Below are 12525 nucleotides of genomic sequence, written 5' to 3'. Positions count from 1 at the left end.
ATTCTTTTAGTTTTCTATAAGAAGCATAGGGACTTTTATCACTTATTTTTTAAACTAAGAGAGCAGGCAGCAGGTTCTCATACATGGGAAACAGAAAGTTAGTAGGCTGAGATCTGTAAGAACGAGGCACAATAAAAAGCCCAGTGTGGGGGCGCCTGGGTGGCTCAGTGGGTTAAGCGTCTGCCTTTGGCTCAGGTCATGATCCAGGGGTCCTGAGATGGAGCCCTGTGTGGCTCTCCCTGCTCAGAGGGAAACCTGCTTCTCCCTCTCCTTCCCCACGTGTGCTCTCTCTCTCTCACTATCTCTATCTCTCTGTAAAAAAAAAAAAAAAAAACTTAAAAAGAAAGGAAAAAAAGAAAAAGCCCAGTGTGACCCTATCAAATGCAATGACCCTCCTCCACGAAGTGCCTCTTCCCCAACTGAACTACTTCTTAAACTTCCTTGGAGTGTCTTTCTCCCCAAAGCATCTGCCCAAGCCCATGAGTTCAAAATTCATTTCTTGTCCGTTATTCATGGGCTGGTTGAGAACCACTTCTTGGGAACTACCAGACTTTGAGTATGTCCAGTCTTAAACATATCAGCTGAAACATGGGTAATAATTCTAAATCCTGATTCTTCATAAAAACCCAGACTGACATGAAATCGCCTAGAACCATGATACTGATTTCCCAAGCCCTACCATTTCTGGCCAAGTCTCCTAGGACACAGATCTTCTTTAAATTCAGTTAATAAGAGCCAAGTTACTACTAAGGAGTAACATGTAAGAGTATCTGAACTATCCTAAGGGATCTCTCAAAGATCCACATGGCCCACCTAATATGCTCCCTCTGAAAAAACACACGTCACCAGAATAATCACTACCCTCTAGGACCTAGAATTCAAGTGCAACTGATCTGTTGAAGATAAGACAATATTAACACCAAGTGCTTGTGTAATAAATTAAGAAATATGGCAATAAATAATGAAAAAATGTTTTCATTTGGATTTTATTTCGAAAAATGAAAGTAAATTTTTTCTATTTAATAACTGAAGCCAAATACAAATTTTCACCACAAAGAGTTTAATTGGTGCACAGTTGCAATTCTAACCTAAGTTATTAGGGAAAAGAGGCATGTTTGATAAGGTAGGTGACAGCAAAAGAGAACCTCTGTTATTGAGGTGCCTGGGTGGCTCAGTGTGTTAAAGCCTCTACCTTCGGCTCAGGTCATGATCCCAGGGTCCTGGGATTGAGCCCCACATCGGGCTCTCTGCTCAGCAGGGAGCCTGCTTTCTCCTCTCTCTCTCTCTGCCTGCCTCTCTGCCTACTTGTGATCTCTGTCAAATAAATAAATAAAATCCTTAAAAAAAAAAAAAAAAAAAAAAACCTCGGTTACTGTTACATTTCATTTAATTTTTGCAGAACAAGTACAGAGTCATTTTTGCAAAAATATTAGGAAACTTCATCAATATTCCCCAAGAGCTTCTCCTAATCCTTTGATATTCAAATAATAATCTTTGGAAGTACCCTGGGTATCATCATTCCTGAGTTCCTTTCAGATTCTAACTTCTCAGTGTCTCTGCCTGTGATTCTGGCAGTTTACCCATCACTTGAATTGACTTCAAGAAAGCCTAAAGTCTTTTGCAAGATTTCTACCCTGCTCCACCTAGCAACTGATTTGCTTTGTACTTGCATTTTATTGTAATACAAGTACCCAAAATAATGAAAAGACTGGCATCAACAGGCTATTGCTGAATCATGACTGGGTATCGGAATAGGGACTAATTTTACACACGGCCATTTAATATGGAATTTTTTTAAGACTTTATTTTTAAGTAATCTTTACACCCATCATGGGGCTCAAACTCATAACCCCAAGATCAAGAGTCGTAGGCCACACTGACCAAGCCAGTCAGGCGCCTCAACTAAGAATATTTTTATTCTAGGACAACTCTTGTTTCCTCATCAAACCTAGGAACTGCGGAACTCCTATCCTAACTGTAAGCCTCTACTGAGAGTGCCAGGCGTTGTTCCAAGTAATTTTGATGCATTAACTCACGTCTTCCTCTCCATAACTCTCTGCTGTAGGTAGAAGGATTATCACCTCTTCTTAGAGACTAAGAAGCACACACAGAGTGGTGAGGCACTTCCCTAAGGCCAGAACAAAGCAGATAATGGAATATACACACAAGCACACCGTTCCAGAGTGCACTTTCCATTCAATAAACTATCTCTCTGTAATATTATGAATTCTCCAAAAATAAGAACTTCCATATCTAGACAGAAGTTCTCACACTTCAAGAAACGTAAGAATCACCAGCGGCACTTATTAAACATACAAGTTCAATGACACATGCTTGGTTCTGATTCAGTAGGTCTGGGAAACACCTGACCTCCCCACTGCCACCCCAAGATCATCCTGATAGAAAAGGCCACATTCGATGACTGATTGAAACTCTATTTCCTATCCTGCCTCTTCCTGCTCAAACACAGCCAAACTCGAGGACTCTGGGTTTTCCTGTCCCAAGCAGCGGAAGAAGCAGTGGAGGACTGCAGCCCTGTCCCGCAGAGTTCTACCCACCGGCTTTGACTTCAAACGGTAACTCCAGTTCTTTCAAGGCATCTTTCTTTAAGGGCAAGTTTTCCAACTCAACAGCACCTGAAAAATAAAACAACAGTGTGAAATGTTCGCCCAACACAGGCAGTAGGCACCTACTGTGTGCAAATCTTTGAAGGTTAAAGGGAGTCTTACAGCTCAGCCTGGCTAGAAAAAGCCAGGAGTAACACGGCGACCAGCACCAGTTTCCTGCCCATCTCCCTCTGACAGCGGAAGCTCACCAGCAGGTGAAGGGTGTAGGCAGTGATCTTTTTCTATAATAAGCCAGACAGTACATATTTCAAGCTTCATGGTATCTGTTGTATGTTCTCTCTGTTGTTTTTTTTGGTTTTTGTTTTACAAGCCTTTAAAAATATAAAAATCATTCTCAGTTTGAATTTGGACAGCTGGCCAGTGTGCAGACCCCTAGTTCACCAGACCACCATTAACATCTGGGCCACCTGGGAAGAAATGCAGGCTCCAGGGCCCCCTGCGAACTACCTGCTGGGACTGAAATAGAGAAATTTGCAATTTTTAACAAGCTCCAGCCACTCCCCTCCCCCCAACAAGAGGGTCTATCGCACAGAACATCTGGGAGCCCATGAGAGTTCAATAAAATTGGACATCAAAAAGAATTCCACTCTCCCTTCTGGACAGACCCGCTCCACACGATCTGGTCCACGTCTGTGCCTGCAGGCTTCGTCACCCGTTCCAGGGCACAGAACAAACCACTGCTGAAGGTCCCTTGCAGACTCAGCTTTTATAGGACTTAAGCCGAGAGCTTCGGGACGTCTCTGAACAGCCAAGGCTCCCTGCCTCACTCTCCCAGCTGTGGAAGTCACCCGTCCGCACTGACACACCACCCCCCAGTCTCCAGCAGGCACTGTGCTGGCCACTGGGAATATGAAACGAGAAGGCAGGGTCCCCATCCTAAAGGGCGGAAGAGACAGCCATCATTCTGCAAAACTGTTTGCCCAACTTAAGGCAATTTCTGGGAACAAGGAGTACAGACAACCACCCAGCAGCCACTGGTACAGGAACTCAGAAGAGAGGCAGGCCAGCCAAAGACAAACTAATACAAGAAGCAATTATTTTTTCCTTTAAATGACGGCTCAAGACTTGACAGTAATTGGCTTCTAAGGTATTCAAATCCAGTAGCTCGGCAGATGCTGGGCAAATGCAACCAGCTTACATTTTAGACTTTTACAGGAACACACGTCCCCACGAGGGTCCCCACATAACCTAAGACTAACCAAAAGGAGAAGTTAATAACCCCAGAGAGCCTGGAAACAACTCTATTTCCACATTTGGGGAGTGAATGATCACGGGGCGGCGGGGAGGTGGGGAAGGGGGGGCGCATGAAACTTGTTCCTCAACAGTGGACACTGACTTAAAGGAGGAAAGCATATGGTTTCTTCTTTTGAAGAGCATTATTTGCAATTTGAATCATTTGCCCTATTTTTCAATCCCCAAATCTGTCACAAAGGCAGACGGCACTACGTCTCCTTGGCTGTTGTGCACCTTGGAGAAGTGGAAGGAACAGCAGACAGCCCACGCTGGGAGAAATTAACTCCGCTGAACTGCGGGAGAGCGGGAGAGGTGCTCTAGGAAGGGGAAGAACCCGGGGAAAGGACGAGAAGGAAGGGCAGCCTCCAGCATTACGGAAACAAAGGAATCAAGCAAAACAGCAGCGGCGGCCAGCGGCTCAGTGGTTCTGGACGAAGGCTCGAAGGCTCGCTGATGCCCCACCCACTCAAATCTGCACCCACACCTGGCCCTGCCGGGAAAGGTCCCTCGAGGGACCCAGAGTCCGGAGGACTTTATAAATGACAATGCTCTTCGTTTCTTTCCCAGCAGATAACGTGCAGGCTTATTCCTGGACGTCTCCTCCCAAAACACCTCCGCTTAGCAGAGCAAGAAGCAGAGGCCCTAGAACTGGGGTACACCTAGAGGCTGGTGGCTTTTCAGTCAGCACTGATGACTGCTGGCCTCTCTTCCCGCAGCCCTGCGTCACCCAGAAAGCCAGACTGAGGTAAAGAGCTGATAGGAACAAAAAGGAGGGGCCCTAAGTGCTGGGCCACAAACACAGATAGGCCTGCAGCCCGAAGCTCAGGGCCCCTGATGTGACACCGGCAGCTGCTACCTTCTGGCCTCAAACCATCCCGAACAGGCCTGGGGAGTTCTCCGCCTCCTGCCTGTGCTCACAAGCGTCAGTCCTCCAGGAATGCCGTGCCCCGCCCAGCGCCACCAGCCCAACTCCTGCTCGGCTTGTCATCCCTCTCCAGAGTCCTGCCAACAGGGGGAAGGACTCCCCTGCTTTGCACACCTCGCCCCCCCCCCCCCGCCGCCCAGCCCGTGCTGTGCCTGCAGCTCTAGTGGAACAACTGACAGCGCCTGGCATGCCCAGCAAGGTAACGGGTGTCCGAGGACAGGGACTGCCGAGGTCGAAAGAAGGACAGGAACAGCGACCACTCAGTGCGATCGGACTCGAGGCGAGCGCTTATCCCACCAAGACAGCGAAACCTCCCAACAATATGAGGAACAGCCATCTTGTTTTCCACTCTGAGGTGAGGAAAACTAGGTGCACAGGTAAGCAATTTGCTTAAAAATCACAGAGCTAGGAAGCCTGGGTGGCTCAGTGGGTGAAGCGTCTGCCCTCCGCTCCGGTCATGATCCCGGGGTCCTGGGATCAAGCTCCACACTGGGATCTCTGCTAAGCAGGGAGCCTGCTTCTCCCTCTCCCCTGCAGCTCCCTCTGCTGCTCCCCCTGCTTGAGCTCTCTCTCTGCCAAATAAATAAATAAAACCTTTAAAAAAAAAAAATCACCAAGCTGTTAACTATAGACTATAGTTCATACCAGGTCTGTCTGATCTCAAGTGGCAGGAGGAGAGAGATAACTTGCTCAGTCACAAACAGCTGTTAGGTGGAGAGACCAGGCTCAGACCACGCCTGAGCTCCTGGTATCTTCTCCTGTCCCCATGTTTTCTATCAGTCCATAACACAGAGCCGTCCATAGCCAAAGCAGGCACTCAGTGGTGTCTGCAGAGACTGAAAAAATAAAGTCATATACAAGTTCTCTCTCCTTCGAATACTCATTTGCTATTTTGCATTTTTATTACATTTAGTACGTGTGCACAATCCACCCTTTAAGCCCCAGCCAAGCCAATCATATGGTGACGATCCTGACAATGGGACATGGTGACTGACTGAGAGTCCACTACACGCCCAGAAGGGCTCTAAGCTCTTGGATCTACATTCATGTCTAGTCCTCAGAACCTCGTGACACAGTTCATATTCTCTCCAATCTACAGAAAAGAAGAATTTGAGAATTCACGAAGAATTGGAATAACCAGCCCAAGTTACTGGTAAGTAGAGAAATGGAATTCAAAATCAGTCTGACCGGGGCACCTGTGGGGCTCAGTCAGTTAAGCATCTGACTCTTGATTTCGGCTCAGGTCGTGATCTCAGGGTGATGAGATCAAGCCCCAAGCCGGGCTCTGCACTGTGCAAGGAGCCTGCTTAAGATTTTCTCTCCCTTTGCACCACAACCACCACCACCACTCACCGCTTTCTCTCCCTCTCTCTCTCTCTCTTTCTCTCTCTCTCTCTAAAAACAAACAAAAAAAACAGTCTGGCTCTAAAATTCATATTCTTAACCACTAGCTCTGTCTTCTTGGCATCTCAGACACTAAACATCTATAGACGGACTAAAATAACATTCCTATTCCTATGCAGGACCCCCTGCCTCCAAATGGTGCTCACCTATAACTGCGATGCTCACAGCTCCAAGCTTTGTGGGGTGCCTTGAGTCCATAAGCAAGGGGCACCACACTAATATTGGTTATGAAAGAAAAATTATTTTTCTATTCTGCAAAGAGAATATTTTTTAAACAGGAAGCACAGAAAAGTACTTTGAAGCATCAGAAAGATACACACAGTTGTCATTACGAGATATACTCAAAAACAGACCAGAAATCTGTTTAGTGTAGAATCTATGATACATCGGATACCACAAATCTCTACTCATTTCTTCCGCAAACATCCTATCTCTGTCATTAACAAGGTTATGGTCTGCGCTTCCCTTTCTCGGCTCCCTGCCCTGTGCAACCTGGATAGCTTCAGAGCGTGTACGAGAACTTAAGTAAGTGAACCAAGAGGTAAGCTTGACACTCCTCTTGTACTTTGGACACATCCTCTTCCCTGACAGACTGGTCACTCTCACCCTGTACTTAGTAGCTCCCTTCTAAGTACAGGAGGAAAAGGTCAGGACAGAAGTTAGAGATGAAGAAAAAAACCTACTTCTGTTTCCAACAAAAGGAAGGGAGTGGGCGGGGCGAGCGGAGAGCTCACGACAGCCTGTGGCCACCACAATCCTTGCACAGGTTTAGATGGGTCAGAAAAACGTGGAAACAACACTCCTGGGGACAAGCGAGCCACGGACACCCTCTTCACAGACCCCACCAGTGTGTACCACTGCCATGCCCACTAACCTGTCCTGGTCCACAGGCCAAAATCCACAGCCTCAGGAAGGCGAGCTTCCCGCATCTCTGAGATCCCCTTTCCACTTTTTGGGCTGCTACACGCTTGCAGACTATCTCCTCTCTCTAGATTTGCTCAGGGGCTCCATTTTGAGTTGAGCAAAGAGAACTTACATTAAAACAAGGAAAAGGAAAAACAAAGCGATTTTCTGATCCTCACGCCAGTTTCCCCGCACTGCATTCAATCACGTCTCCGCACTCATGTGCGGAGTGAAAATGACTGTGAACATGACTCGAGCTTTAGTCTATCAAAGACCCCACAGTAACATATTTTAAAGCTTCAACTTGGTGTCTGTTACACACTAGCCAGACGGGAGCTGTAAATGTCATTCCATTTGATCGGTGTGAGCCTTACAGCAACCCTGGAGAAGTACCTTTCCCACTTTTCCTTTTCTTTAAGATTTTATTTACTTATTTGAGAGAGGGAGTGAGAGCGAGCATGAGCAGGGGGAGAGGCAGAGGCAGACCTCCCACGGAGCAGCGAGCCCAACGTGGGGCCCACAACCCTGGGATCATGACCTGAGCCGAAAGCAGAATCTTTACTGACAAGAGCCACTCAGGCATCCCTTACCCGGTTTTCCTAAAGAAACTGAGGCTCTGAATTTCAGTGGCTTGTTCACATAGCTCGTAAGTAATACAACAGGATTTGAAGCCAAAGCCAATGCCACTGTCACTACGTCACTACATCACTACATCATGGCCACCTCCAAAAAGCTTCATAAACCTAAACAATTAGCTGGGATAAAGCACATTCACCAGCAGCATAGTCTTTTTCTTTCTCATATTTAACAGTTCCCCTAAAATCTATGGCAATACAGCCACATACTAAAGGTACCCTGCCATAATAATCAGCGTCATGTGAGAGAACATATTTCCTTTTACACATAATTAGTACAAAGCCATCTGGGCATTATGTTTTATTATTCTTAGTACAACAAAATGAATATAAAAAAAAAAAAACACAAAAAACCAGAAATGCCATCTGCAGTAGCAAACTTTACCAAAAAGAGATACACGCACGCACTTACCTTTCAGAAGCGCGACAGAGAGCTGATCGGTGTTCAGGTTATTGACGTATTTTCCCAGATAGGTATTGAGAACCCAGGCTACAAGACCTTCCAACATGACTATATCCTCAAGACAAGGTGTTTAAAAATCATGGATCATTCTTTACTTCTCCCTCTCATGGTCATAGAAGAACCTAAGGAAGAAAAAGAAAAAAAGGAAATCAACAGAAAACCAGATGATTTTTTTTTTTTAAGATTTTACTTATTTATTTGACAGATAGAGATCACAAGTAGGCAGAGAGGCAGGCAGAGAAAGAGGAGGAAGCAGGCTCCCCGCTGAGCAGAGAACCCCGATGCGGGGCTCAATCCCAGGACCCTGGGGTCATGACCTAAGCCAAAGGCAGAGGCTTTAACCCACTGAGGATGATTTTCTAAGCTGGCTTCCTATGCTACCTTCCCTAAAGGTGGATGAATGAAAAGCACAGATTTAAAAAAAGATGGGGGGACCAGTACTGTAAGACCCCGTGTTAGCCAAGGATCAAACAAACATGTTCTCACACAGCTACAAGGAACAGTCATGTATAAATATACCAAACATACCTACAATTCCAAATTGTCTCTCCTTTCGGTGTAACTGATCATTAAACTGCTTGCCTTTAGTAATTCACCTTGGCATTAGACTGTCCTGGTCAGAGCTTCTCATCCAAGTGTAACTGGGCAATGTCTAGACACATTTTTTTTTTAAAGATTTTATTTATTTATTTGACAGACAGAGATCACAAGTAGGCAAAGAGGCAGGCAGAGAGAGAGGGGGAAGCAGGCTCCCCACTGAGCAGAGAGCCCAATGTGGGGCTCGATCCCAGGACCCTGGGATCATGACCTGAGCCGAAGGCAGAGGCTTTAACCTACTGAGCCACCCAGATGCCCCACTAGACACATTTTTTATTATCATGACTGGGGTTACTACAGGTATCTCGTGAGTAGAGACCATGGAAAGAGCTAAACACCCTGCAATGCACAAGACAGCTCCCCCATAGCAAAGAATCATCCAGCCCAAATGTCAACAGGGCTGAGGCTGAAAAATACTGTCTTTAAAAAAAAAAAAAAAAAAAGTAAGAAAGAAAGAAAAACCCTGTCCTAGATTAAGGCAAAAATGCCCTAAGAGATTTCAATGAACATATTCTACAATGATCCTCTTTAAGCCTTCTCTAATTCAAATGTGCAAATCTGTTCATCAAGATCATTCATAAAATAACATAAATGAAAGGGAGAAGGCAGAGGTTTATCACTGTTCTCAAAAGTTTCTGAAACTGCGGGTGCCTGGGTGGCTCAGTGGGTTAAAGCCTCTGCCTTTGGCTCAAGTCATGATCCCAGGGTCCTGGGATCGAGCCCCGCATTGGGTTCTCTGCTCAGCGGGAAGCCTGCTTCCTCCTCTCTCTCTGCCTGCCTCTCTGCCTGCTTGTGATCTCTGTCTGTCAAATAAATAAAATCTTAAAAAAAAAAAAAAAAAAGTTCTGGAACTGCATTACAGGAACTCAGGGACCAGACGATGCTGATACAATGAACTACCTTAGTCAGCAACACAAATACAAGAAATTCTCTGGTTCCAACTACAGTATTTACATCCACTACTGCTTTACCACTACCTGTAAGAAAACTGTGTTTATTAGCATTGCAAAAAAATATACACGTTACTTTTAGTATTGTATTAAGTTATCATGAGGAAACTTGAGACATAAAAGTTTCAATGTGCTCTGAAATTGCTCCACTAGCTAGCAGATCCCAGTTAGAACTGTGAGTTCCAAATCCTGCTCTGAGGCAAGCACATCAGACACCAGCCCACCATGCAGGACACTCTGGATTTGCTATGGCATGTGTCCCACTTGGAACCAGCCCTTTCAGGATCCTTTCCAGGCACTCTGCCCCACCCCCACTGATTCATCTTAGTGCCAGAAAATACACTTATCCCAAAAGAAAGGCCATTACCCAACGAAGACCCAAAACGCAAGGCCCTGTAAGAGTTAAATGAACCTTCAGGAAACACTGGCTTTTATTCGTCAACAGTGACTTGCACTTGCACTTTCCTTTTTATTTGCTATCAGTGACAGTAAAAATAAACAAGTAAATAAATAGCATTTGATGAAATACTGATTTCTTTTCAAAAAATTTTAAGCCATATTTTGTGTAAAACTAAGAATTTGCTAGTTATTGGATACATTTATTTAAAGGAGAGGTTATAAGAACAAACTCTTAAAAATAAATGTTTAACAATCTGGTAAAATAAACACTTCTATATTACAACTTCAAACAAGTAAATCTGTGAGAACAAAATATGAATCTGACTTATTCTAGTATTACTATGTAGACTCCAAACACACTTAGACGGAGCCAAAATCAGAGTGCTCTTTATTTTTGAAGTTAATGCCATTGCCTCCACCCCTAAAATGCCAGCAAACTCTCTATTAAGTGCCAACTACAAATACTCTCCCAGTAGAGGGAGAAACTGTCAGGTGGTACCCAAGATCCGGCTGGACGCTACTTCCCCTGAAGGTGGAAGAGTGCAAAATACAGATCAAGGAAAAGATGGGGTGAGAAGCACTGTAAATGCCCTGGTCAGTAAATTAATACTCAAGCCAGAAGGAGTCTATTAGCTCAGCTAAGCATCTAACCCAGGCTTGAAGCCACTTCAAGGATTCCCTTAAGGAATCCGGTGTCAGGAAGGGCCGCCAGACTGGCTAGAATCCCAAAGTGTTTACACTCGGGTCCACCAGGGCTTCCAGGCAGTCAGTCGCCTGGCACTAACTCGCACCTGACCTCGCCTAATCGGTGGGGTAGGTGACACTGGGGATCAGGACTCAGCCCACGGGCGGGCAGACAGCCGGGCATGACCTTGAGCCAGGCCCCTCCCTCGAGGGGCGGCCAAAGCTGGGAGTAGGGACAGGCAAAGGGACCAGAGCGCTGCTCCCCGAGCCGGCCGGGCCCGAGCGCTGTGGGAGTCAGAGAGCTCAGAGAATTCGGGACCAGAGGGGGCCTCGGGCCCCACAGGAATGGGACTGCCCTGAAGGCGAGGGTCCCACAGCCCTTCCTCCATCCACTCCGTGGGCTCCAGGGAACCGAGACCCCAACACCCAGATAGAGGCCGGAGGAAACGGCGCCTGGGGGCTGGGGTCCCGCACCTGAAAGCAAGGACTCAGCTTGGGTGTAACCCCGGGGAGCGGGGGTAAAGACTGGCTTGAGGCCTGAAGTCCCCAACCCACAGCGTAACCCCAGAAGGCTGGTGGGTGGTTGAAACACTGTGGCGAACTGACCAGCGCCCCCGTTCTCGGGCGTGCGGGAGAGGGGCTGCACACGGGTCCCGCACAGAGACCGTGGCTCAGGCGGGGAGACGCGGGCTGACACCGTCCCCGAATCCCCCGGCAACAGACTGCTGGGACCCCGGAAAGGGTGCCGGGTCCGGTGGGGACCCGGACTCCCAGGGCAAGGACGCCGGGGTCCCGAGAAGCCAGGCAGCTCCAAGCCTGTCAGTCCCTGGGGTGCCCGTCGGGGCTCGCGTGCAGGGGCTCGCCATGAGGGCAGCGGGCTCGGGGCTGTCGGGAGCACGGTCGCCCCCGGGCCCCCGGAGAAGCTCAGACCGCGGGAGGGCCGGACGCCGGGCTCCCCGGGCTCCCAGCGGCGCGCTCCCCGCGGGCGGGCCCGGGCCCCGGATCCGAAGCGGAGCCGGGACGACAGACAACAGGCCCACGGCCCACCTGCAGTCTCCGACCCTGCGTGTCGCCCGGCGTCGCCCCGCCTCGGCCCGTACCTGTCTGTGTCCCGGGCCGCCCGCCTAGCCCGGCACTGCGCGGCGCTTCCTCTCCCGGCTCCTCAATGGCGCTGGCCGGCGGCGCTCCGGCCCGGCCAGACCCGACCAATCGAGCGGGCGACGTGCCGGAGCCTGGCCAGCCGAGCGCCGAGTCATCGAGGAGGCGCCCCCTGCCGCCCGCGGCCGCTCGCGGCTGCGGCTGGAACCCGAGAACCGCCCAAGGAGCCCGCAACCTACGGGGCTGGGAGGAGACGGAGTCCCACGGGAGGGCAGGGTCACAAACTCGTGTGGCTTCAACAGTCTTGGAACCCAGCGTTCTTCCTCCATCTGGCCCACTGACAGTGGGTTCCCCACTCAGTAGCCGCAGGGGTCTGCTAAAACATAATTCAGACCAAGCCACTTCCTTGCTTAAATCGGCTTCCCCCCAATGCTTGAATTAAAACCCGGCTCGCTCTGGCTAGATCTGATCCATTCCTGTTTCTGCCACTCTCTCCGGCTCCCTGCCTTCAGCAGCCTTCAGTTCCCCCCTAAAAGGACCCTGTGCTTTTGCCATTCTCTCTACTTAGGATGCCTTTTCCCGGGATCCCTACTGTCCGGTAGAAATA

At 48.3% G+C, this 12525-nt stretch overlaps 1 protein-coding gene across 7 annotated transcripts in view; it reads right to left on the bottom strand.

Moving 5' to 3' along the window:
- Positions 1-12003, bottom strand: part of VPS13D (vacuolar protein sorting 13 homolog D) — a 249077-nt gene extending 237074 nt beyond the window's left edge. For all 7 annotated transcript variants that reach the window (XR_009399590.1, XR_009399591.1, XM_059375825.1 and 4 more), the window contains exons 1-3: positions 11921-12003; positions 8140-8312; positions 2559-2636 (exon numbers count right to left, since the gene is read on the bottom strand). Coding sequence is in view for 5 of the 7 variants with exons in the window: in XM_059375825.1 (XP_059231808.1) it covers positions 2559-2636; positions 8140-8236 (175 nt within the window). In the remaining 2 variants the exon portion in view is untranslated. The remainder of the gene's footprint in view (positions 1-2558; positions 2637-8139; positions 8313-11920) is intronic.
- Positions 12004-12525: the final 522 nt, after the last annotated feature.

This window comes from Mustela nigripes, chromosome 14 (assembly GCF_022355385.1).
Source record: "Mustela nigripes isolate SB6536 chromosome 14, MUSNIG.SB6536, whole genome shotgun sequence".
NCBI classification, from domain to species: Eukaryota; Metazoa; Chordata; class Mammalia; order Carnivora; family Mustelidae; genus Mustela; species Mustela nigripes.
Note: the sequence above shows the minus strand (reverse complement) of the source record. Positions and strands in the feature narration are given on the sequence as shown.